Here is a 24,035-nt window from a genome sequence, read left to right on the forward strand (position 1 = left end):
AGCGTGCTAATTGCAGCTGCGCACCGTGCAGGGGGAGAGCGGAGCGTTGCAGGAGGAGGAGGGAAGCTGCAGCAGGAGCTCCGGGCTGAGAAATTGGGTTTGTTTTCTTCCTTCTGCAGTGCAAAATGTGCACAACGCACAGAGAGGCTCCGGGAGGCGCCAAAGGGCCGCGGGATTTATGCGCGGGGTTCGGCTGGGGGCGCTTCGAGAGGAAAATGAGGTTTGAAAATGAAAGTTTTTGTTATCTTAGATAAAATATATCGCTTTGAGGCAGATCTTCCCTGACCGGGAATCGAACCCGGGCCGCGGCGGTGAGAGCGCCGAATCCTGACCACTAGACCACCAGGGAACCCCATAGCAGCCTGCTTTTACCATTCGCCACCCCAAAATCGCCTTTTTTCCCCTCATTTTGCCGCTCCCCAAACAAATGGGATTTTTACCCGCAGGGCATCGGCTGCGTTCAGCTCCAACAGCCCCCAGCCTCCCCTTCTCAGCTGCGATAGGAAGGCAAGCAGGCAGAGCGCTGCTATTTCTGCTCCTCCACGGAAGGATGAGGCTCTAATTATTGTAATTACAGCTTTTCTCATCCTTGGCAGCCACGAGAGTCCCAGAATATCGATTTTTCTCTGATTTTTGGGCATCTTTCCTCGCTGGGAGACAAACAGAGCCCCACAGCCCAATGTAATGGCAGCGAGCTGCGCTCGTTAATTGGATGGGGAGGCTGAGAGTTTTGGCTGCTGGTCCAGGTCATGACCTGGGAACAAACAAATCCATGCAGGAGCAGGAATGCGTGAGGGTTCCTGCATTCATTCCGTTGCGTTTTTTGTTTGGCATCTGTGAATGCAAAATGTGGTTGGGGGGGGGGGGGGAGGGAGAGAAGAGGTGATGGGGTGGCTTAGGAACTGGAAATACCATTTGGGGAATGGAAAAGAATGGCCGATGTAAGTGCGAAAATGAAAAAAAAAGGGACTGAAAACGTGAGGGATTCCTGGAAGAAAGCGGTTTGAGTGAAAATGATGGGTGAAAATTGGAAAAAAAGTGGTGTAAGCGCTCAGATGAAGGGGGTTGAAGTCAAAGTGTGGGGAAAAGAACGGCAAAATAGCGCTCGGGGTTTGTAGAATAAGTCAAAGTACGGGGGAGAACGGGGAAAGGCAGCTTGGATTCTTAGAAGAATATGGATATGTAAAAGATACCGACGTAGAAAAAAAAAAAATTAAAAGGTGAATGAAAAACTGAAGTGTTTCTGCCCGGTTTCGAACCGGGGACCTTTCGCGTGTGAGGCGAACGTGATAACCACTACACTACAGAAACCACATACGAGGCTCCCGTAGGCCGCTATTTCCAGTAGGGTTCACCAAAGCTCTTTTTCCACCCGAATTCCTCGCCGAACCTCGAAAACGGCCGTTTTCCGGTAAGCAGCAAAGATTGGAGGCGTGAGGAAGAAAAAAAAAAAGGTGAAGAGAAAGAAAACAGACGCTCCGACCCGCTTTATGGGTTGAACTTCCCTGACCGGGAATCGAACCCGGGCCACGGCGGTGAAAGCGCCGGATCCTAACCACTAGACCACCAGGGAGAGCTGAGATGCTGTTCTATTTAATTTTCTCTCATTTTTCAATTTTTTTTTCCTTCACTCTGTTATTTTCTTTCATTTCGCCCTTTTTCTTATCTTCTCCTCTTCCTCTTTTCCTCCCCTCGATTTCAAACGTTTTTCCTCGTTGCGAATGAGCTCTTTCCGCCTTGCGCGTTGCCAACGCTTCCTTCAGCCCCATGCAAGGTGTTGCAAAGAAAAACAAAGTGCAACAATAAACTGTGAGATCGGTAAAATAAAGGCTCACAAGGGCTCCCTGGTGGTCTAGTGGCTAGGATTCGGCGCTTTCACCGCCGCGGCCCGGGTTCGATTCCCGGTCAGGGAAAGATGTACTTAATTTTCCCCAAATTTCATCGCTTTTATAAATTCTCACCGCCCCCAAGGAAAATATCAGCCTGAAAGCGGAGCTGTGAAATTTCGGTTTTGCCTTTTTGTAGCCGCTTTTCCTTCCACCTCCTGTGCTGATGTAAGGGATGAAGAATCACCAGAATCGCGAAAATAGGTTAAAAAGATAAAAGCAAGGTGAGTGTTTCTGCCCGGTTTCGAACCGGGGACCTTTCGCGTGTGAGGCGAACGTGATAACCACTACACTACAGAAACCCCTTCGAAACTGTATTCCTGCCTGTCCCCGCTGTGACCTCAAAATCTGCTTTAAAAAAAATAATAATTTAGGCCATTTTCCTACTTTTTTGGTCATTTCTCCGGCCTTCTTGCGAGGGAGGCTCGTTTTGCTGATTTCTCTCCCATTTATGCATCTGCTGCAGCAGTTTGTTTTCCCCAACGCAAATCAGGGCAAATATTATGGCAAAAAAAAAAAAAAAAAAAAGGTAGTTTTACCGCGGATGGCTTTAAAATAAAGAGAAAAATCAGAATAGAAGGGAAGCAAATGCTGCTCTGCTGTTCCCCCTCCATGGCCGTGCACAGGACTGAGGAAATCTTCCGTTAAATCAACCCTTTTGGGGCAAAAAACTGTGAAGTGCTGCATCTCGTGGGACCGTAAGAAGTGAAGGGGAAAAAAGATGTTAAAATTTAGGGGGGGGGAGAGGCAAAAAATGCACTTGTCAGGAGTGGGATTCGAACCCACGCCTCCAGGGGGAGACCAGAAATCCCAACCAGGGAAGGTAGAACCTTGAGTCTGGCGCCTTAGACCACTCGGCCATCCTGACGGCGTGAAAGCAGTCCCTAAAAAGGGATTATCTAGACCTAAAAATGATGTTTTTTGTAATGTAGTTTTAATTGGGGCTTTATGGGGCTGGTCGCTACAGGGTTCGTTTAGATTGGGAAAAATAAAGGGGGAAAAAGAATCAAGCGCCCAACGTGGGGCTCGAACCCACGACCCTGAGATTAAGAGTCTCATGCTCTACCGACTGAGCTAGCCGGGCTGCGTGAAGCACCCTATTTGACCCTATTTTGCTGTTGGTTTCAGCGGTTTCGTCGTTGTTGGGGGCTGCAAAATGCGCCACCGGGCTGCGTTTTTCTGCTCGTATTCCGAAGAAAAAACGGCTTTATTCGGGGTAAAAAAAAAAGATAATTTATTTCGGGGTCAATTAAAGGGAGAATTCAATTAAAGAGTGAAGGGATTGGGAGGTAAACGAGCCCCCACGGAGGTTTCTGTAGTGTAGTGGTTATCACGTTCGCCTCACACGCGAAAGGTCCCCGGTTCGAAACCGGGCAGAAACACTTCGGCTTTGAGTTTTTTTCCGCTTTTTGAGATTTAATTATTATCGTTGCTGCGTTTGGAAGTGAAGCCCAACGCTTCCCGTCGGCAGGAGTTGGCAAGGAAACAGAAGCAAAAAAAGCAGGGGAATTATTTCCTTTTTTGGGGGGGAAATTCAGAATCTTTCCAACGAGTAAAAGGGGAAAAATAAAAAGGGGGAATTGGGGGGGAAAAAGATACTTTCCCTGACCGGGAATCGAACCCGGGCCGCGGCGGTGAGAGCGCCGAATCCTAACCACTAGACCACCAGGGAGGCTGGTAAGCTGCAATCATTGCCTACTCCATCACACCCACCCAAAATTACTTTTATTTTTTCCTTTTTTCTCTCAATTTTTGATCAATTTTCCTTCGATTTTAACTCCTTGCCTTCGGGGCTCATCACTTCAATGACCTCCAAGGGTCCCTCCCCACTCAAACGATTCTACAACTTCAGATCAAGATCCCACAAGGCATTTTATCTCCTCATTTTGACCTTAACGCTGAAATTTGGGGGGGTTTTAGGCAACGTGGCCATTGCACAGCGCAGGAATGGCTGCTGTGCTCTGACACATCGGGGGTTCTGCAGATGTTCCCATTCACCACCCCCAATCCCGTTGCCCACGCTGAGAAAACACCACAACTGCTGCTTAGGAGAAGTAATTTCTTATCATTTCTGCAGTTTGCATCCAGGATTTAGCAGGTAACACTCATGGGGTCGCGAACCAAAAGTCATCTCTGCGGGGTGACCCCATATGTGGGGTGATGAAACCATGGAGCGTTCCCAGATTTGGGGTGATGAGACCCTTTGGTTTCCCCACATTTCGGGTGAAGTGCCCTTGGGGTCTCCCCATAGTTTGGGTGATGAGACCATGAGGTCTACCAAAGGCTGGAGGTGACGAAACCATGGGGTGCCCCCAGAATTGGGGCGATGAGACCATGAGACCTCCCCAGGTTTGGGGTGATGAGACCCTCTGGTTTCCCCACATTTGGGATGATGAGACCCTTTGAATTCCCCACATTTGGGGTGATGAGACCCTTTGGTTTCCCCACATTTCAGGTGATGAGACCCTCTGGATTCCCCACATTTGGGACGATGAGACCCTCTGGATTCCCCACATTTGGGATGATGAGACCCTTTGGTTTCCCCACATTTGGGATGATGAGACCCTCTGGTTTCCCCACATTTGGGATGATGAGACCCTTTGGTTTCCCCACATTTGGGGTGATGAGACCCTTTGGTTTCCCCACATTTGGGATGATGAGACCCTTTGGTTTCCCCACATTTGGGATGATGAGACCCTCTGGATTCCCCACATTTGGGATGATGAGACCCTCTGGTTTCCCCACATTTGGGGTGATGAGACCCTCTGGTTTCGCCACATTTGGGATGATGAGACCCTCTGGTTTCCCCACATTTGGGGTGATGAGACCCTCTGGTTTCCCCACATTTGACCGAGTGACGCTCGAGGCATTGCTGCCCCTCGGGGTCTCACGGGCCCAGCGTGAAGCGGCAGCCCCTCCCCAGGCAGAGCAATGGAAGGAGCCTCTCCCCTCCAAAAGAACTGGGAGGGTAGGCAAAAATGGGCACCTCGTTGTTGGCGTCGAAAAACGCCACCCGCCCGGCCTCATAATCCAGATAAATCCCAATCACCCTGGGGGCAGAGAGCAGCGCGATGGGGCTGGCGGGCGACGTGAGAGCCTGGTACTGCGCCCCGCATTGCCCCACCGCCCAGATCCCCGCCTCGGGTTTGACGCTGATCCTTCCCTTCCTGCCCACCGACTCCTTGGCCACTCCGACGGCCCACGCCTCCCCGTCTCCCACCTCCACCTCCCAGTAGTGCCGCCCAGCGTTGAAGCCTCGGCAGCCCAGGACGCAGCGGGACGAATCGAAGCGTTTGGGGTTGTCAGGGGCAGGGTGCCGGGCTTCTTCCCATCGCACGCATTTCTGGTCTTCGGACAGCAGCAGCCGGGGATGCGCCGTGTCGGGATCCAACGTCAGACTTTCTGAGGGTGGGAGAGATGAGAGTTGGAAGCACGGCTTGATCTCAGATTGCTTAAGGCTGCGATTTCCCTGCTTTCCCTTCACCTCAGAGCCATCATTTCCCCATTCTCCCCAGCCCGGGACATTCCAGCTCCCAGTTCAGGGTACTGCAGTGATGCAGGAATGGTTTCATTCCTACAAGGCTTGAGGAAGGGGAGTTTTGTAGTCACCACGAGGTCGGAAGGGACCTTTGGGGAACGTCTGATCTGCATTCCACCCCCCACTATTCCTTAAGATCCTTTTTTTTTTGATCCTTTGATCCATTTTGTTGCCTACAGACATGTAGAATCAACCCAATTTTTTTCCAACGCCAAAGAGGATCTCACTCGAGTTCGTACCACCCATGAAAACATGCTTGAAAATCCAGCTGACCAAATATTCCCTTTGTTTACCAGAAGGAAATACACACAAACTGCCAAACAGACCCAAATCCATCGCAAACTCAACCCTTCTCCCCCCTACCTCGAAACTGCATCAATGTCTCCTTGAGGGAGGTGTTTTTCGGAGCAGGGCTGGCTGAGTTCCCTCCTGCTGCAGGCAATATCTCTGTCACCTTCTGGGATTTCTCATTCTCCAGCCTGGAAGGAATGCACAACGTTTCCTATTTTCCTCGCCGGTTTGGGTTTTTCCAACAACCCACCTCCCTTCACCCACCACCGTTCGCATCAGGGTCTGACATGGGGGTGGAGATTCCAATCCATTTCCCCTTCTGGCTGGATGCACTCCTGGGTGCTTAATTATCGGGTTAATTTCATTAGATGTTTGAGTAGGGTTGCAATTTTGTATGGCCCAGGGCACCTATTGGAGCTCCCTGCTTTTATCCTGTAGGTCTGAAAAGGGGGTAATATGGGAGTGGGATTTCACTGCTGAGCATCACAGCCACAGGAACAAATTACACTCATAGAGACGCACGGAAGGAACCACAAACCTGCTCAAGATGTTCTTGCTGTCCTGCAAGGGGAAGAAGGGAGAAGAGCATCAGGGCGAGAGCGACGTCAACCCAACGTCATGACCCACTTTCACGACCCTTCTCCTTCTGTACGTGTAATTAGTGCCAATCATAGAGTCGTTAAGGTTGGGAAAAGACCACCGAGGTCATCAGGTCAACCCACCCCACTCATAGAATCACTGAGGATGGGGAAGACTTTGAGGCCATCCAAGGACTCCAACCCCAACCCGTCACCCCCACTGCCACCAAACCATGGCCCCAAGCCCCACACCTGCACCCACACGGCATGTTCTATGTTCCAAACCAGGATTCCCTGCAGGCACACTCGGAGGTTTGGGTGACCACGCTGTGTGTGAAGGGATGCAATCTTTAGGCGTGCCATTTATTTGGATGCAGAGGCACGGTTGGATGGACGAACCCCGTGCCCATCTAAAACAGGGGTGTGAATCAACTGTGCTTGAATTAAAAGCGTTTCGAAGCTAACGGTGATGGGAACCTGTAGGAATTCACACGGTGGCTGCTGGCATTTCTCCTCCAGCTCGCGGATCTGCTCACTGACGGAGGAGATCTCCTCCAGGATCTTGGCCAGGTTCTCCTCTTTCCTCCTCACGATTTCCTGGTCCAGCTTTTCCAGCCGCCCCAAGAGGAGGCGCTCCTGTTGCTCCACGAACCGCTGCAGCTCCTTGACGTCCAACGCCACCTTCTGCCTCTCCTGCTGGACCTTTTCCTGCAGGGAAATGCAATGCAGGGGTGTAGAAGCGCTGCGGCGGAGCTGATTCATCGGGATGACTTTGTGTGCAGAGCAGCCATAAATTCCATTGCAGAGCGATGAGTAACGCTCTTCATTTTTGCTGTTTCTAGCCCAGGCATTTCCCAGGGCTGTGATCTTTGCACCCAAAATGCTGCAGACCTTTGGCCAGCAGGGTGTGAGATGAAGGGATGACTGAAGGGAAGGGAAGGCGCAAGGCTGCACTTACGAGGAATTCCAGGCTTTTCCCTTCCTCAGCCTCTTTCAGCCCCTGCAGTTTCTCCTTCTTTTCCTTCAGGATCTGCACGTGAGCCTGGATTTTCTCCTGGATGGAGAAAAAAACATTTTCCCAGCCCTCTCCCTTCTGAGAAATTCTGGGATGATTTTCAGGATCTCTACGATGGTCTGGGAATGAGACCTTGAAGAACATCGGGATGAACAAGGATGGAAGAAAATGGAGAGCCCTAAAGTGGAGAACGGCCATCGTCCAGCCCACAAAACACATTGAAGGAGGATGGAAACTCCAATACGATGGGGAATGCCACACATCAGAGCCATCCTTCACCCTCCTCCTCCTCCTCGGTGCCCTCCACCATCTCCTCAATGGGGGCAGCGTTGGGATGACCAACCGTGGAAGAGAACAGAGCCAACAAAGTGAAGACTGGCCATCCTCCAACCCAGAAAACACGTTGAAAAATGATGGAAACCCAACTATGGCAGCAAAGCAACACACCGGACCCCTCCTTCACCCTCCTCCTCCTCCTCGGTGCTCTCCACCATCTCCACGATGGGGGCAACGTTGGGATGACCAACAATGGAAGAGAACAGAGCCAACAAAGTGGAGACTGGCCATCCTCCAACCAAAACACGTGGAAAGAAGTCGTAAAGCCAAAGCTTTCCAAGCAAAGCAGCCCCCCAAGACCCCTCCACCACCCTCCTCACCTTCTGCTCCTCCACCGCCTCCTCGATGGGGACGGCGGCGTGCAGGCGGTGCGCCTGGGACTCCCTGCACACCAGGCAGATGGGAGCCTGGTCCTCCTCGCAGAACAGCTTCAGGGCCTCGCGGTGCCTCTCGCAGAGCCTCTCCCCAGCGCCGGGGGCCCTCAGGCTCAGCCTTTTGGCAATCTCGATGATCTTGGCCAGCTCGCGGTTGGGCCGCAGGTTTGGCTGCGCTGCCGTCGCCTTGCAGCGAGGGCAGGGGAAGGTTTGCTCCTCTTCCTCCCAGCAGCGGGTGATGCACGCCCTGCAGAAGTTGTGCCCGCAGTGGATGGAGACGGGATCTTGAAAGAAGCCCAAGCAGAGGGAGCAGGAAGCCTCGTCCTGGAAGCTCTCAGCTGGGTTATCTTCATCCATAGCGGTGACAGCGATAAATGACAGAGCAGCTTTCGTTTTCTGCTCGGTCTGTTGCCCTTCCTGCAGGTGCTGAGGAGAAGGTGAAAGGGAGCAGCGAAAATAAAACCGCCTTAATTACTTCCTGCCTCGTTAAGAGCGAGGCAGGACAAACACCCTTCGAGACCCAGAGGGATGGAAAGGTAACCCTATTTCCACCCAGGCCGTTCCCCTTCCTGCACGTGGAGGGAGAGGGAGTTTCATCGCAGGGAAAATAAACAGCCTTAATTACTTCCTGCCTCGTTAAGAGCTGCAGACCTCTGCGGGGCACCCCCTAAATCAAACACCAAGGGAAACGGATGGATGACCCCAACCCCACTCTTCCCTATGGGGCTCAGCCCCCGGCAATCTGCCTGCACTGCTTGTTAATAAAGGCACTTTTACAGCACTAATTAATTAGCAATGCAGCTTGACCAGCCCCCCCTGCTCTCAGCACCAGAACCTCCCCTTGTTTCCTCACTTCTTTTCCATTCGTTGCTCCTGTTTCTGCGCTCACCCCGCAGCTCTACTTTCAATTCTGCTTTTAATCAGCTTTCTGATTTTGTTTTTCACGGCTCAGCGCTGAGCCGAGCAGCAGCAGCCAATTACAGCTTATCTTTAATCGCATCCTGTTGCCAAAAGCTTTTGCTCTGCTCGCTCTGCAAAGCCCCCCGCTGCTCCCAGCCCCAAAAACCGACGTTTCTCCCCCAAAATGTGGCTTCAGAAATACTGAAAATGCTTTTAAAAATACCACGGGCTCTCCTGGAGCGTAATTCTTCACCCCACTGAATGAGAACCCCTCAATCTGCTCCATCCCACAGCCCACCGCCCTGCAGCGCATGCAAAGGTTGCATCCTGCATGCAAAGCAAGCGGTGCATGCTTGCACGGGGACGAAGCATCTCCTGAGAGCTGCCCTAAACAACACATCTGCTGTTATCCGTGCGTGGCGACCCTCAGAGGTTTGCAGCTTTTGGGTGCAGGACACTCAGAACGAAACCAATGGGACGTTGATGTCCTCCAAACCCAACGATGCTGCTTTGCTTTGCTTTGCTTTGCTTTGCTTTGCTTTGCTTTGCTTGGCCCCAAAGGGCCTCAATGGCCCCACCTGCACCCCACACCCACCCCGTGGCCATGGGAATCTCTTTTTGTTCAGGTTTGGGGCCTCTTGGAGGGGCATCCGTGCGTGGCTATGGGTTTTCTGATCCCACCCCGTGGCCTGGCTTCCCGATCCCATTGCCCTCCTGGGGGCGTTTTGGGGGGAATTTGGTGGAGATTTGGAGCAGTGTGGAGGAAAATGGGGTTTCTGGGGGCTGCCTGAGCCCGTTTATTTGCCCATATATGCAGCCCATATATGCCTGCAGGAAAATGTGATGGAGAGAAAATGTGGTTGAGGGAATACCTTCCCAAAGGGAGAGACTGAGGAGAGGGCGAAGCATCCATCGCCACATCCAACAGATGTTAAACAGTAAGAAGCCACAGAGCAGGGAACCAATTCTTGTAACATCAGCCCTAAAACTTAAAGCTTAAGGTGGCTTTGAGCGAGCCCAGTTCAGAAATTTTGATGCTTTATTATTATTATTATTATTATTATTATTATTATTATTATTATTATTCCTATATTGCTGTAAACTGAGGTGGGGCACCATTAAAAATAATGGCATCCTCCTGCAAACGAGCCCTGAGCTCACAGCGAGCAGCACCCGACGGTGCAGTGACAAAGCGTGGGCTCGGGGGGGGGCAGGAGGCTCTGCTGTAGGGCAGAGGCGTTTTCTCAACCCCTTCCTGCAAGAAGAGCAAGAGCGTGATTAATTAAGGCGGATTTTTTAAATGGGTTTCTGCTTAATTGCTTCAAGGCGTGGATGTTTTGGGTACCAGAGCAGCGGTGTTCAGGGCGTGAGTGCCTCTTTATAGGGGCTGCAACCAGCGAGGCTCGGACCGTCGGCAGTTGTCCCCCATCCCAGCTCAGACCCCTCCTCAAATCCCCTTTGCTCCCATCCGCGCTGTGGGTTCTGTCCCCTTTCCTCCCCCCCTGCCCTGCCATAGGGACCAGGCGTTTTGGTGCTGATCTGTAGGGCGCAGAGACCGCTATGGGGGATGCAATATGCAATCATCAACCCTCACCCTACCCTAAGCCCCCTCCCCAAATCCCTTTTGTTCTCACCCCCGTTCTTCCCCCCCGTACCAACCCGTGTTTAGGGCACACTTCTATGGGATGCAGCCATCGAGCCATCACCGCCTCTCCCCCACCCCGAGCTCAGCCCTGGCTCTGCCCACCCCAAACCCTCGGGGAGGGGGGCGGTGGGAAGGGAAACGCCTTCCACAAAGAAAATGAAACTCTCAGTGCTCCGCGGGGCCCCATGGCTGCACCCAGCCCAGCGTCCCACCTCCCCAGCGAAGCCTCCTGCCCCATTTGCCTGGAATATTTCCGAGATCCCGTCTCCATCCACTGCGGCCACAATTTCTGCAGGGACTGCATCGCTCGGTGCTGGGAACGGAGCACGGGGGATTTCTGCTGCCCGCAATGCAAGGAGACGGCGGCGGAGAGGATTTTATGTCCCAACAGGGAGCTGGCGAGGATGCTGGAGATCGCCAGGAGGCTGAGCCTGCAGGCAGCCCAGAGGGACGCTGCGGGGCAGGAAGGATGCAAAAAGCACCGGGAACCTCTGAGCATTTATTGCAAAGACGATGAAGCTTTCATCTGCCTCATCTGCCGCGAGTCGCGGCTGCACCGGGCTCATGTGATGCTTCCTGTGCAGGATGCTGTCCAGGAATACAAGGTAAAGGCTTCATTTGTTGGCTGGATTATTATTTTTTGATGGCGTTTTTCCCATCTCACCGTGATGCTCCCTCTGTGGCACTTCGCTATGGGGCTGCAATGCGTCCCACCCCACACCCAGGGCTGTAAATGGGGGGCAGAAGCGCCGTCCCCTTTCTCTGGGTGCTCAGAACCCCCACAGCAAAGCAGGCTGTTTCAATATGATGCTTCTGCTGCTTACTTCCCACGCTGGGTCCTGACCTGAAGGTTTCTGCAAGCCAAAGGGCTTCAGCCCCTCCTCCCCATTGCAGAACTCGATCTGGTTCATCCGTGCATTCCTGATGGCTAAAGGTAAAAAACACAGCAATAAAGAGGGTGCTTTCAATGAGTCGGATCCAAAAGCTCTGTGGCATTGATCACCGTTTGAACCATTCCCCTGCCCTGAGCTCCTGGACCAAGGGGCTGAAGGGAAGCCCTGGAGCTGACCACCACGCAGACCCCCTCCCAAATCAATGCGTTTCGGGTGCTCTGCCATCTCCCAACTCCTGGAATTGCATTTTCTTCCCCCAGGAACAAATCCAATCCCGTCTGCAAGCGCTGAAGGAAGGCAGAGACAAACTCCTGGGGTTCCGAGAGGCTGAGATGAGGAGAAATTGGGAGTATTTGGTGAGCGTCTGTTTAACTGTCATGAGCAGGATGGGGGTCTGGGTGGGTTCCTTTGGCTTTAGGGGTAGGGCTTTAGGGTCAAGGGATGGAAAGAGCAAAACCTGATTGGGAAGGGACGCAGTTGGGGGATGCAAAGCAAAAATTCATTGGGGAGAGACTCAATGGGGGGATGCAAAGCAAAATCTCACAGTAATGAAGCATCGTGGGCTCAGGGTTGCATTGCAATCCATCGGGACATCCCTGCTGTGGAATATGTTTGGATAATCGGGTGCTGCCTCTTCCTGGGGGTGCAGGACTCGCTGGCTCCTCCTGTGACTCCTTGTCCTTGCAGGAGAAAACCAGCACCGAACGGCAGAAGGTTTTGGGTGTATTTGAAGGGCTGCGGCTCTTCCTGGAGGAGCAGGAACGTCACCTGCTGGCCCAGCTGGAAAACACAGAGAGGGACGTGGAGAAAACGCAGGAAGAGAACGTCACCATCCTGACCAAGGAGATCTCCCAGCTGGATGCCATCATCCAGGAGACGGAGGAGAAGTGCCAGCAACCAGCAAGCCAGTTTCTGCAGGTGAGGAGGTGGAAAATGCCACGGTTGGCATCACCGTGTTTTACGGCCGTGGGCGATGGCCGACAGAAAGCTGTTGGGTTTTCGGTAGGGATTTCGCTGCCAAAATCCTTTCACTGAGTTTCTTTTCCCCTTTCTCCCTTCCAGGACATCAGGAGCACCGTGAGCAGGTATGAAGGGAGCTTCCTGAGCCCATCTTGTTCAATGGAAGCAAATGGGATGGAGGGGAGAGATGGCATGAAGTGGGAATGGCTCCAGGCTGGCAGCTTCCTTCTTTCCTCTTCCTCCAGGTTGGGAAAGGAGAACTTCCAGCAGCCCGTGTTGCTTCTTCCAGACCTGGAAAGGAAACTCAGCCACTTCAGGGAGAAAAATAATGCATTAGAGGAGATTCTGAAGAACTTCAAAGGTATCGAGCATGGGCTGGAGCGGGGAGCATCAGTTGTGCTTGTTGGAATCAGAACCATAATGGACTTCTTGAAGAGAAAAGAATTTCTGGGCAAAATAAGAGATTCTGGGCAAAAAACACTGAGATTATGATGTTAAATCAGACATTTCTTTTCTTCTCCCCTTTCTTGTAGAAATCCTGATGTTTGAGCTGCCTGAAAAGAGTAAGTCCATCTTCTGGAGCAGGAGGGACTGAGAGAAGCCAAAGGAAGGATGAGAGCAGCATGGGGTGGGCTGTGTTCTGGGGGAAGATCTGGGGAAGATACTTTTGTCTGAACAGAGCAATAAAATAGAGGGGGAAAACATCTCAAGGAGTCAGGGAAGCCTTTGCCCAAAGAGGGTCCCAAAGAGGGTCCCAAAGAGAGTCCCAAGGAAGGAAGAGCATCCCAAAGAGAGCAGAGCTTCCCAAGGGATGGGGTGAAATCCAGCGGACCTCCCTGCTCATCCCAGCAACCCTGGGCTCATGGGACACGCTCTGGTTTCCTTTGGCAGTGAGTGTGACCCTGGATCCATCCACAGCTCACCCCCAGCTCTCCGTGTCAGCGGATGGGAGCAGCGTGAGGTGGGAAGATGCCCGACGGGATGCAGCCAAGGAGGAATTTGGGACCGATCCCTTCGTGCTGGGCTGTGAGGGCGTCACGTCGGGGAGATGCTGCTGGGAGGTGGAAGTGGCACCCGAAGGCTCCTGGGCTGTTGGTGTGGCCAAAGAATCCCTAAAGAGGAGGGAAGAGAGCGGTGCGAGCCCTGAGGTTGAGCTCTGGTCTATGGGTTTCTGTGAGGGACAGATTTGGGCTCTGTCCTCCTTTGAGCGCATGACGTTGCCCCAAATCCAGGTTCCCAAAAGGGTTCGGGTCACCCTGGACTACGAGAGGGGCCAGGTGGCATTTTTTGATGCTGATAAGAGGGCTCTGATCTTCATTTTCCCATCGGCCTCATTCCAAGGGGAGAGCATCCACCCCTGGTTCCTGGTGTGGGGCGAGGGCTCTCAGATCACGCTGTGTCCCTGAAGCTCCCCCGTACCCAAACACCAACATTACGACCCCAACATCCCTGTCCCAGCGCTTTGGGGGGCTCCTATTGAATTCCTCGTTGGATTTTCTGCCTTCTCTTCCCATTCCCAGCCACCCCAAAAGCTTAAGCACCTTCAGGTCAGGGTTCAGAATTACCAGTGCCAGTTTTGGGGTTTCATTAGCAAACAGAGACCCTTTTACCCCATCTTGCATCACTCGGATTCTCCAATCTTACGGTTTTAGATGAAATAAAAAGGTTTGTATGTCATAAAGTTCTTCCGTGCCTGTTTATTCACTGCTCCTGGATGCCAGGTTCATGGGGAACCTCATTAAGGGGAGACCAACGGGTTCTCTTACGCATAGAGGTGCAACCAGATGGGGAGAGACAGAAATCTTTAATCTTTCTGATCCCCCAGATGTTCAGAACGACCCTGAGGATGCGGGAAATAAATCTGAAGGGTTTGTTGGCCCAAATCCCAAGGGTTTGGGATGAGTAAATCCCATTCCTGGCGCCTGCACAACGTTGGCCGTGTTGGAACCCAGAAAGACCCGTTCAAGTGGGTCATCCCTGAAAGCTGCCTACTGTATTCTGCTGTCTATTGGCAGAGAGACACAGAGGGGAAAATCAAGTGCTTTATTAAGAGTCATTGTACACTATGAGGCTTCAAACACCAAATCTTCAAGAAGGTGGACCGCTTGATTTGAAGGTGACCATCTCAGGTCGGGGACAGCAGTACCTCATCAGGCAAACCCTGGGGAAATCCGCCTTCCTGCCGCTCTGTTGGGTGGGATTTTCCCTTCTGACCACTCTTTCCTACATTCTAATCACCCAACGCAGCACTTTTTCCCTTCTGTTGCCCCGTTTTTCTCTCGCTCAGCACTTCTTGGTGATATCAAGTCAGTCAGTGTCACAGCGGTGCGATGCCACGGCGGTGGGTTCGTAGGGATGAAGGATGCGCAAAAACCCAGCTCCTCATCTCATCTTCTCCCCATGGGATGGGAGGGGAAGGGGCCGCCCCCTGAGGCTGTAGGATGTGGGGTGACCCTCGTCTGCATCTCAGGGGCACAGCCTGAGCTGGGACCTGACCCCCACCACCCACAGCCACGGACGGACCCCCTCCCCAGCGAAAGATGCGTGGGAAAAGACAAAGATGAGCCCCCCTTCGTCGGCGTCGAAAAACGCCACCGTCCCTCCGGCGTAGTCCAAGTGGATGCTGACCCTCCTGGGCACCCAGCGCAGTGCTAACAGGGTCACCTTGTGGGTGGTGAGAGCCCGGATCTGTCCCCCCCATTTCTCCACCCCCCAAATCCCCCCTTTGGGACAGAGGCTCAGTTGACCTTTTCGTGGGATGGATTCTCGAGCCACGCCGACGGCCCAGTCCCCTTCGTCCCCCACTTCCACCTCCCAGCAGTGACGGCCGGAGGAGAAGCTTGGGTGGCCCAAAACAAAGGGCCAGTAGGCGAATCTTTCGGGGTTATCGGGGAGGTCCTGCTGTCCTGCCCCACGTTTCACACTCTTCCTGTCTTCGGAGAGGACGAGGTCGGGGTGAGCGGTGTCGGGGTCCAGGGTGATGCTGGCTGTGGGGTGTAAGAGGAGGGGGAGGTTTTGGGGGTCCTCCGTGCTGAAGCCACCAAGGATGGGGAGAGGTTTGGATCTAAAGCAAGGTTTGGATCTTTGGAGAGGGCTGGCACTAAATGGGTTGCATTTGCTCCAGCTGGCCCCACTGGAGGAGGGTTGTAGGACGGGACCGTCCCTCCCAACCTCAACCGTTCTGTGGGGCCGTGGGTTGGCATCAGGAGGGTAAAAAACCCCAAAGAAAGAAGTAAAAAGACGAAAGGTGGAGACCCCTCCCATGACAATAAAAGAGTGTTTTGAGCCCCCGAAATGACCAGAAATGAAAGGTGTTGCTGCAGACTTCCAGCTCCAAAAGAAACGGTGGGGGGAGAAAAAATGGAAGGAAAGGGGTCTGTGGGATGTTACCCAGCACAGCCTGCAGTGCTTTATCTCCTAGGCCAACCCAGACCTGTTCAGCCAACCCCCCCCACCCCAAAAAAAAAGAGCTGAAATCTGAAGGCAGGGATAATGAATGAGGTCAACCCGCCCGCCCTATTTGCTGATGGGGAACCATCAAGGCGAGGGATCTGCCCTGGGGCCATCATCCCAAATTACAGCCAGGCTCGGCCTGCAGGGTGAGGAAAACTCGTTTGGTCGCCCTGATTTTGTGAGTTCCTCCCTCAGCCTCCATTTCTGCCCGTTTGGGTTCAGCCCGTGGGTCCAGGCGCGTCTCCATCCGACAGGCAACGCGGCTTTGGGTTCCCATGCTGGGCAAAGAAGCACTTTTAGGAAAGGCAAAGCTGGAGGGGAGCAAAGCCAGAGAGCTTCACCCGTGAGCACTTCTAAGAATCACAGCAAAACGTGTAATTAAGAGAGTGGCAAATGAGGCATTGAGTCCTCCGGGGCTCAACCACTCGTTTCTCCCTACCGGGGGTAACCCGCTGCTCTTATATCTCTCTGCTTTATTCTGCTGTGTCCAAAACCAGCTGGTTTTCACCAAAATATCACCTTTTCCCACCTGAAACCTTTCTGAGTACCTTGAAGCTTCTTGAGGTGTTCCTTCAGAGCTCCATTCCTCCATGAGAAATGGCTCAGCCTCTCTTCTGGCCCCGCTGGCAGCTGGAAGGTCACCTTTCCGCACCTGGGGGAAGGTGGGAAATGGAAATAATAAATCATAATGTAATAATATAATATAATAAAATTATAAAATGATAACATCGGTGCATTTTTTTTTCAGGGTGGTTCCATCACAGAGGACCATGCAGGAAATCCGATGTCATGAGGGACCGGGGGATGGAGATGCTTCCCTCCTTGGCAACCCAAACCTCGCCAGGGCAAAGGCTGAGCATTTCTACTTGAAATAACGACCTAATTAATTACTGTTTCTTGGAGACCTGCTTGGGTGGAATGGGCGAGAGAAAAGCTTGGAGACATTGCAGGGAATTAAAACGAGCCTTTGCCACGCGGAGGCTCAGTTTTGAGATGGAGGCCCCTCTGATCATTACATCCCTGGAATCACCAAGGAGGTAAAAGCAGGAAGCAGCACGCAGAGGCCAAAATACCCCAAATACCCCCCAGATCTCACAGTTCCCCTGGAGCAGAGGAGCCTCCGCTGATGAGCTTCCTTCCCTACGGTCACCACCGCTCGATGCAAAGCTCACAGAGCAGCTTTTCAGAGGGGCCACGTACCTGGTGGAGGGGCTTCTCACATCCTGGGGACAGAAGAGAGGAAGGGGAGAGGGAACTCAGGCCAGCGCACGACCCGTTTTGCCTTTAAAGCATGGAAAATGGAGCTTTTGAGTGAGGGTGGAGCTCCGGGGTCTTCCAAGCTGCGCCCCATTTTGTCCTTAAGCCATAAAATAACTGAGCAGAGATGGATCTCTCTGCTCTTCCTCCGTGAGGAAGGTGAACAGCCAGGAGCACCCATGCGCCGCAATGGATCCTGCAGATCCACCCCATCTCCCAACCCAGCCGTGGTTTTTCCCCTTTTAAAACGGATCCCCACGAGGATCTTCCACACCAAAAATACTGGGAGGAGAGGAGAAAACGGTGGGAGGAAGAGGAGGCTGCAGACCCCCGTCTCCTCATTGCGGTGGGGGCTTTGGGCTGATGGAACGGTGTAAAATAGGAGGAAAACACCTGATGGAGCCACCAGCCCGGGGTGGGGAGGGCATCCCTAAAGGATTTTTCCCCTTGAAAAGAGCTTCCCTGGAGGAATTCGCTCACCGAATGCTGACTCTTCTCTCCCTGTGGTTTCGTTTCCTGCTGGGAAATCTCCCCCGAAAGCTTGGCGGTGTTTTTCTGCCTCTTCTCGATCTCATTTTTCAGGTCTTCCAGCTGCCCAGAGCAAGAAGAGCTCCGTGTTTTCCTGCTGAGCGCTCCCTGCTGGGGCCCAGCTTTCCTTCTGATGCAAGAAGTGGAACATAAAGAGCAGTGGGGCTGGAAATACCATGGGGGGCTCATGGGTGGGCATCACCCACCGGAGGAGCTCAATGGTGAGCTGGAACCCTTACTGAATTGTGTTGAATTTGGGGGGCAGGGGAGGGAAGAAATGAAACCCAAAAAGGCATAAACAGATGGGCACGAATTCGGGGCAGAAAGGCGAGGGTCCTAAAGGCACAGGAGGCAAAAAGGATGGAGAGAAATGAGGCTACGGACGACGCAGCGCTGACACCTACCAGGTCCTCCAGGTTTGGGCACTCCAGGGCGCTCTTCTTCCTCACAGCCCTTCTCTCTCCTCCTTTGGGAAGCCTAACGTCCCTCTGGATTTCTTCCCTGGTGAACCTACAGAACCTGTTGTTTTCAGCCCTTTGATGGGGTTTGGGGTTTTCCCTTCCTGTTCCTTCCCATTCCGGGGTAGAGCTGCGGGATGGATGGGTTGAGCCCGCAGGTCTGCTCCTGGTGGCACCCTGGGCTGGGAGCTCTGGGTTTCTCCTCTGTCTCTTCCCCAGTTTCTTGTCCTGGGGAGATGCTGAGCGACGTCGCCTTGCAGTTTTGTCAGCTTCCTTTTAGGATAAAGCCGTCGGGAGTGGGGTTACGTGGGGAAACCATAAGGAAATAGGGGAGGAAACGTGCAGGCAGATCCTTGCAGGGATGTGGAGGAGCACGAGGGTCGATCTGTGGGGCTCAGCCTCTCTCTTGCAGCCCAACACCGACTCAGAGCGCTCACAGTCCTGGCTCTGAGCTCTCGAGGAAACATTTCCAGCCATTTCCACCCCGCTGCCCTTGTGCTGAGCCCCACAGCTAAGTACAAAAACAGAATAAATCCATGCATTACGTATATACTTAATTTTTGCATGGCAACCACTGAGACCCAACTGAAGGAGACGACTGCCATTCATTCGGGCAGGTTTGCAGGGGCGAAATCCACTTCCAGCAAACCCTTCCCATTGGGAAGAGCTGCAGGGATGGCACTTGTGGGAGCTGAGGGAGCAGAAGCAAACTCCCTGCAACCGCAACCCCTGGGGCACAGAGCCTTTCATCCCAAAGCAAGGCTCCCATCTTAGATGGGGCAAATGAGTTTCGTCGCGTCCTGAAAAGCACTTGATTGCAGAGCCTGGAAAACCAGCTGGGCTGGAGAAACATCTGCGTTGCAGATTTATGGAGGAGAGTTGACCCTGGTGGGAGCATTTGGCAGCAATGCATTGCACTGAGGAAAAATACCAAGGCAGCAAAGAGCCGTGCTGAAATACCAGCTGTAGGTTTGACCTTTGGGGATGCTGAGGCTGGGCTTCGTCGTGGGATGCACACTCATATCGCATCTGCTATTCTGAGCCCTGATGTCGCCCGCTGCCTCCCACTCTCTTTTTGTTCCTCTTTTTTTGGTTCTACAATCACCAACCTGTGTTCGTTCCGGTGCTGCCTCTTCCTCTTTTGTGCTTTCTCAGAAGAAAGCAGGGTTTTTGAGGGAATCCGTGCAGGTGAGTCCTCGCCCTGAGCAGCTCCCCTTCACTTTGCTGGCCCAACGCTGACCCGGAGCCGCGCGCCCAAAGCCAACCCAGAGCCGTGCACCCGTAGTGAGGCAGAAAGGAGTGCGCAGAACGGACTTTTAATTAAAATTAACTATCAGGAACGTAGGCAGAGACCAGCTCCCCACACCAGGCATTGCTATTTGCAGCGAAAGGCAGCATCCCTTTGCAGGACACCCCGGATCGGCCCCGCCATGGATGTCAGATAGGGAACAGACAGACGTATGCATTTCCTCCCAGCTCTTTGTTGCTCTCTGGTGGTTTCTGCAGAGGGACCGACCCAGGGCTCCCCGTGGGGCACAGAGCAGCCGGTCCCCTTGGCAGGATGCTCCAAGCGAGCGCAGCACGCATCCCACCCGACATCCCTTTCATTAACGGGCATCTCAAGGACAGATCTTTAGTGGAGACCTGAACCCGACCCAGTCCAGATGGGACATCAGCTGCCCGCTCGTGGGCTGCTCCTCCGAAGGGGAATTTTGGGTGATTTCTTGCAGGCGAGCCCCCATCCCTATCTTGAACCAAGGGAGGACCTTCTCCCCGTTGAACGAAGCCCTGGTGTACACCAAGATGGGAGTGTCGTCATCCGAGCTGAAAAACGCCACCCGACCCCCTTCGTAGTCCAGGGAGACCCGGATCCTTCTGGGCAGTGCATTCAGACGTAGGTTGGCACGGGGGGACGTGAGGGAGTGATAGGCCTCCAGCGCCCAGACCCCTTCTTTGGGGCTGAAGCTCATGGGTCCCTTCCTCTTCATGGAAGCTCGGGCCACCCCAAGGGCCCAAACCCCCCCCTGTCCCACCTCCACCTCCCAGAAGTGCCTCCCCGAGGTGAAGCCCTGGCAGCCCAACACGCAGGGCTCGAAGCTGAACCTCTCGGGGTTCTCGGGGAGCTCCTGTGGCATCAGTTGACCCCGGGCTTGTTTTCGGTCCTCGGAGAGGTAGAGGTTGGGGTGAGCGGTGGTGGGGTCCATGGTGATGTTGGCTGTGGGACAAGAGGGGGAATGGGGATAAGATTTAGGCTTGGGGAGAGCTGCTGAGGTTCCTCTTCCTTCCACCCTTTTCTCCGTGCACTTTTGGACGTGAGTTGGTGCTTGGGTGGCCTTTGAGGGTCTTCTCCAACATCTGTGATTCTATGGGGTGTGTGGGGCTGCTACCAACCTCAGTGTCCCCCAGTAGAGACATGTGGGGAGAGGAGAAGAGAGGCAGGAGAACGGGGAGAGGACAAATTTTAGGGCAGCATAAGGAGGGAAGGGCAAAGACGTGGGGAAGGGACAGCTCGCATTCACGGGGGGGAAGGGGAAGCACAAACACTCTCTGGTTTTGCCTTGAATCTGTTTTTTGGCTCTGCAGGACCACCAGCATGAGGACCCTGCCCCCATTCCCTCCCTTCCCTCTGGGATTGCCTTGCTTTTTTCCCATCCACACGCTGAGAAAACCGCCCTCCCACCCCATAGCCACCCCTGCTGACGTACCTGGCTCTTGCAGTTGAAACATCAGGCTGTCTGAAAAGGAAAATAAAAGCACAACATCGGGTTTATGCTTCAGGAAAAGGGGCTGGGAGATGGGGAAGGGAAACCATGGGGGTCTGGGGGCTTCGCAATGCAAAAGCTCCGGGTTTATTGCAACTCCTCCTAAACCTGGAGGAGACCCCAACCCAACTGGGTACCTTGGCACTTCCTCAGCGTGCATCTGACCAGGACGTTCTTGTGAAGAAAGTCCTCCAATCTTCTTTCCAGAGTGGGGGAAATCTCTGCCGGGGGGCTGAACTTCATCACCTCACAGCTGCAAAGAGGGGAAGGATGGGGATGAGGGGAACGTTGTGTTTGTTGGCCGGTCGTTTGTTTTATCCCCCATAGGAGAAGCCATGGGATGAGGATGTTTGCCTGGGGACAAAATCCCTTTCTCCCCTGCCTCCAAGTCCTCCCCCCCGGCGCCATCCAAAAATCAGGGTGAAAATGGGAAGGAGCCACATTACCTATTTAGGAGCCTCCTGATGTCCTAAAGGTGGGAGGAGAGAGGAGAGATGGATCAGAGGAGGAGCACCAAGGGCTCCTCCTTCACACTGCAACGCACAGCAAAGACCACCCTGCCCACGGCGTGATCCCCCCAGCAGCAACACGGGGAGCTCCCACGGGGCTGAGCCTGGGCTCTCAGGGTTTGCGCCGTCCCCCCGTTTCCCACCATCTCTTTGGGTTCTCACCAGCAGGAATTTGCTGTCGGGCTGCTGGAATTTGCCCTCCATCTCCCAGATCAGGGTGTCGAGGTGGGACATCTCCTCCAACACCTTGGTCACCGCGTCCTCCTGCACTTTGGCGATGGCTCTGTCCAGGTCTGCCAGCTGGACCAGCAGGAAACGCTCCTTCTCCTTCAGAAATCGCTGCAACTGCTCGAATTCACACACTACCCTCTTCCCTTCCTTCTTGGTTTTCTCCTGTTGGGATGAGAAACAAAGCCAATGGGACGGAATGGGGGCAGGAGGATCCCCCTGGGGTCTCAGGACGCCGTGTCCTGGGGGATGTCCAACCAAATCCAATGGGAATTTACAACCAGTGCCAATGGGACCTGAACACCAAAAAGCCAAACATCGTCTCGCCGGGGATTCGGGGAGCAGAGGGGATTTTTCAGGAAGTTTATCTCAAAAGCAAAACCAAAGGAGGGGGTGGGAGCTGAGTCCTGTAAGGGGGATATTTACAGAGTTTGGGAGGATCTGCAGCGTTATCTCCTTAACACAGGGGATGCTGTGTGACCCCGGCTGATAAACACAAGCTTGGCACGTTCCCAGCCCGGCTGCGAGCCAAAAACGCATTAAGTGCCCCCAAAATACATCAACATAAACAGGGCAGGGAGGAGGGGAAGGCAGAAACCTCCCCTGCTCACCCACCAAATACAAGCCCGTCCTTCCACCAGTCTTTCTGCTTTCCAGGTATTTTTCCCTCTCCTCCTTTGAAGCCTGGAGGCGAGCCTGGATTTCTTCCTGTGCCAAAAGAAGACAGGAGGAGAACCTGTTTTCCCACTCTGTCGGATGGGAGAGGATTTGCTGAAGCCTGGAATCCTATGCAAGGTGCAGAGCTGGGCAGAGGGAAGCTTTGTGTGCTGCTCTGGAGCTCTGTGCAAGCTGGAAGTATTTTGCAGAGGGAATTGGGGGAGCGAAAGGGAGGGAAATGTGAAGAATGTAGAGAAAAATGCTGCGAAAGAGCAACAGAAAATCAGCACTGGCAGCTGTGCAAGGAGGCTTGGAAGGGCAAGATAAGCACACGGTGAGATTTCCCTCCCAAACACCCCAAAACAGCAGCTCTGGGGTGTGTGTCTGTATTTAAGAGCTCTCAGTGGAGTGCTTTTTTGCAAGGCTGCGGTCAAAGAGCAAAGCACCAAAGGAAGGAGAGGCTGGGAAGGCTGCAAAGAGCGGACGGCGTTGGTCCCGAACTGCAAAGGGGGAGGATGGGGGGCAGCACCAAGCAAGGGGTCGCGTGGGGGCGCCCATAGGGATGCGCTGCGCTGGCGGCTCGGGGTTTTTGGGGACCGTACCTTGTACTCCTGGGCCGCCTGGTGGGCAGGGAGCACAGTGTGGCAGCGGTGAGCCTGGGACGCGTCGCACTGCGCGCAGATGGGCTCCTGGTCCTCTTTGCAGAAGAGCTTGAGAGCCTCGCAGTGCTGCTTGCACCAAGTCGAGGAATGCAAGCTCAGCTGCCGGGCGATGCCGGCGATATTTGCCAGCTCTCTGCTGGGGCGGAAATTTTTGTGCAACGTCGTTTTCCTGCATTGTGGACAGGGGAAATTACCCTCCAGCCCTTCCCAGCAGCGGGAGATGCAAACCCGGCAGAAATTGTGGCCGCAGGGGATGGAGACGGGATCCTGGAAGTAACCCAAGCAGATGGAGCAGGAGGCTTCGCTCTGCAGGCTGTCCAAGGGGCTCTGCGTGGCCATGGGCTTCCTGCTGGGTTCCGATCCGCAGAGGGAATAAAAGGCCTTTCCTCCTCCTTATCTCCTCGCTGATAGGGGAAATCCGGCCCCGAAGGCTGAGCCTGAGCCAAGTGGGGCTGGGAGATCTCAGCCCATAAGGGGATGCTGGTAGGACCGGGAGCAGCTTGTGGATCCCCAGCATAAGACTGCCAAACTGGGCGGATCTGGGGAAAACTCGGAGGAAAACTCAGATTTTATCCCCTCCTCAAGCAGCAAAGAGGGCGGGGAAGGGAATTTCTCCTCTCTATGCAATTATTGTAAGGAATTTCAAAAGAAAACTCATCGAGGTCGCTTTGTTGGGCTGGAATATAGACGAACATTGGAATAAAAACAGAAATGCGCTGAAACATGGAAATGTATTGAGATACAACGTGCACTGCACGCTGCTGCGTTGGATGCGACTCTGCTTAACTGAACGGAATTACGTGGGTTTGGAATCAGGGAAGTAAAGCAAAAATTCAAGCGCCCAACGTGGGGCTCGAACCCACGACCCTGAGATTAAGAGTCTCATGCTCTACCGACTGAGCTAGCCGGGCTTCTGGCGACGGTGCTTTATAGACATTACTTCATGGTGATTACAGAGAGAAGTACTAATTATTCTGCTTAATTATTTTCGTAATTATCCTGCTAATTACGGGTTCTAGGAAATTGCGAACCCGCGAGGAAGACCTGCATTAGGAAAAAGAATGCATCCCCATGGGAACAGCGGGGAACTGTCCGGCAGTGCTGC

General features: G+C 53.5%; 4 protein-coding genes and 10 non-coding genes across 20 annotated transcripts; 3 read left to right on the forward strand and 11 right to left on the reverse strand.

Annotated features, from left to right (window-relative positions):
- Positions 1-277: 277 nt before the first annotated feature.
- Positions 278-349, reverse strand: TRNAE-CUC (transfer RNA glutamic acid (anticodon CUC)). The gene has a single exon. It is a non-coding gene; the product is annotated as a tRNA-Glu (tRNA).
- Positions 350-1,238: 889 nt separating this feature from the next.
- TRNAV-CAC (transfer RNA valine (anticodon CAC)) lies at positions 1,239-1,311 on the reverse strand. The gene has a single exon. It is a non-coding gene; the product is annotated as a tRNA-Val (tRNA).
- Positions 1,312-1,501: 190 nt separating this feature from the next.
- Positions 1,502-1,573, reverse strand: TRNAE-UUC (transfer RNA glutamic acid (anticodon UUC)). Its single transcript has one exon. It is a non-coding gene; the product is annotated as a tRNA-Glu (tRNA).
- Positions 1,574-1,841: 268 nt separating this feature from the next.
- On the forward strand, positions 1,842-1,913 carry TRNAE-UUC (transfer RNA glutamic acid (anticodon UUC)). Its single transcript has one exon. It is a non-coding gene; the product is annotated as a tRNA-Glu (tRNA).
- A 202-nt stretch (positions 1,914-2,115) lies between these two features.
- Positions 2,116-2,188, reverse strand: TRNAV-CAC (transfer RNA valine (anticodon CAC)). The gene has a single exon. It is a non-coding gene; the product is annotated as a tRNA-Val (tRNA).
- A 459-nt stretch (positions 2,189-2,647) lies between these two features.
- On the reverse strand, positions 2,648-2,754 carry TRNAL-CAA (transfer RNA leucine (anticodon CAA)). Its single transcript has 2 exons — positions 2,717-2,754; positions 2,648-2,693 (listed from the first exon to the last, which is right to left on the reverse strand). It is a non-coding gene; the product is annotated as a tRNA-Leu (tRNA).
- Positions 2,755-2,897: 143 nt separating this feature from the next.
- On the reverse strand, positions 2,898-2,970 carry TRNAK-CUU (transfer RNA lysine (anticodon CUU)). The gene has a single exon. It is a non-coding gene; the product is annotated as a tRNA-Lys (tRNA).
- A 225-nt stretch (positions 2,971-3,195) lies between these two features.
- Positions 3,196-3,268, forward strand: TRNAV-CAC (transfer RNA valine (anticodon CAC)). Its single transcript has one exon. It is a non-coding gene; the product is annotated as a tRNA-Val (tRNA).
- A 218-nt stretch (positions 3,269-3,486) lies between these two features.
- Positions 3,487-3,558, reverse strand: TRNAE-CUC (transfer RNA glutamic acid (anticodon CUC)). The gene has a single exon. It is a non-coding gene; the product is annotated as a tRNA-Glu (tRNA).
- A 373-nt stretch (positions 3,559-3,931) lies between these two features.
- On the reverse strand, positions 3,932-8,961 carry LOC128075044 (E3 ubiquitin-protein ligase TRIM39-like). 2 transcript variants are annotated; one of them, XM_052671477.1, is made up of 7 exons: positions 8,872-8,961; positions 7,965-8,444; positions 7,252-7,347; positions 6,771-7,001; positions 5,788-5,926; positions 4,253-5,288; positions 3,932-4,119 (listed from the first exon to the last, which is right to left on the reverse strand). In XM_052671477.1, the coding sequence occupies exons 2-6, from the start codon at positions 8,373-8,375 to the stop codon at positions 4,774-4,776; spliced, it is 1,392 nt and encodes a 463-aa protein (XP_052527437.1). In that variant the 5' UTR covers positions 8,376-8,444; positions 8,872-8,961; the 3' UTR covers positions 3,932-4,119; positions 4,253-4,773. The 2 variants fall into 2 exon arrangements, with proteins under 2 accessions (XP_052527437.1, XP_052527436.1); XM_052671476.1 differs by lacking the exon at positions 8,872-8,961 and adding an exon at positions 6,254-6,276 and having other exon boundaries at positions 5,788-5,903; positions 7,965-8,375.
- On the forward strand, positions 8,463-14,097 carry LOC128075041 (E3 ubiquitin-protein ligase TRIM7-like). Of its 5 annotated transcripts, none has more exons than XM_052671472.1 (7): positions 8,463-8,554; positions 10,859-11,168; positions 11,717-11,812; positions 12,144-12,374; positions 12,519-12,777; positions 12,950-12,979; positions 13,308-14,097. In XM_052671472.1, the coding sequence occupies exons 1-7, from the start codon at positions 8,547-8,549 to the stop codon at positions 13,820-13,822; spliced, it is 1,449 nt and encodes a 482-aa protein (XP_052527432.1). In that variant the 5' UTR covers positions 8,463-8,546; the 3' UTR covers positions 13,823-14,097. The 5 variants fall into 5 exon arrangements, with proteins under 5 accessions (XP_052527432.1, XP_052527429.1, XP_052527430.1 ...); XM_052671469.1 differs by lacking the exon at positions 8,463-8,554 and having other exon boundaries at positions 9,923-11,168; positions 12,519-12,541; positions 12,662-12,777; XM_052671470.1 differs by lacking the exon at positions 8,463-8,554 and having other exon boundaries at positions 9,923-11,168; positions 12,144-12,397; positions 12,662-12,777.
- Positions 14,098-14,445: 348 nt separating this feature from the next.
- LOC128075047 (butyrophilin subfamily 1 member A1-like) lies at positions 14,446-19,286 on the reverse strand. Of its 2 annotated transcripts, XM_052671488.1 has the most exons (5): positions 18,550-19,286; positions 17,607-17,717; positions 17,070-17,092; positions 16,418-16,521; positions 14,446-15,403 (listed from the first exon to the last, which is right to left on the reverse strand). In XM_052671488.1, the coding sequence occupies exons 1-5, from the start codon at positions 18,715-18,717 to the stop codon at positions 14,883-14,885; spliced, it is 927 nt and encodes a 308-aa protein (XP_052527448.1). In that variant the 5' UTR covers positions 18,718-19,286; the 3' UTR covers positions 14,446-14,882. The 2 variants fall into 2 exon arrangements, with proteins under 2 accessions (XP_052527448.1, XP_052527447.1); XM_052671487.1 differs by lacking the exons at positions 17,070-17,092; positions 17,607-17,717; positions 18,550-19,286 and having other exon boundaries at positions 14,446-16,147; positions 16,418-16,493.
- Positions 19,287-19,412: 126 nt separating this feature from the next.
- Positions 19,413-23,481, reverse strand: LOC128075043 (E3 ubiquitin-protein ligase TRIM39-like). The gene is made up of 7 exons (XM_052671474.1): positions 22,871-23,481; positions 22,227-22,319; positions 21,546-21,776; positions 21,321-21,343; positions 21,012-21,127; positions 20,818-20,847; positions 19,413-20,327 (listed from the first exon to the last, which is right to left on the reverse strand). Exons 1-7 carry the CDS (start codon positions 23,267-23,269, stop codon positions 19,732-19,734), a joined length of 1,488 nt encoding a protein of 495 aa, XP_052527434.1. The 5' UTR covers positions 23,270-23,481; the 3' UTR covers positions 19,413-19,731.
- A 287-nt stretch (positions 23,482-23,768) lies between these two features.
- On the reverse strand, positions 23,769-23,841 carry TRNAK-CUU (transfer RNA lysine (anticodon CUU)). Its single transcript has one exon. It is a non-coding gene; the product is annotated as a tRNA-Lys (tRNA).
- Between the last annotated feature and the right edge of the window lie 194 nt (positions 23,842-24,035).

Source organism: Tympanuchus pallidicinctus, unplaced genomic scaffold, assembly GCF_026119805.1.
Source record: "Tympanuchus pallidicinctus isolate F22 unplaced genomic scaffold, pur_lepc_1.0 scaffold110, whole genome shotgun sequence".
Classification (NCBI taxonomy): Eukaryota; Metazoa; Chordata; class Aves; order Galliformes; family Phasianidae; genus Tympanuchus; species Tympanuchus pallidicinctus.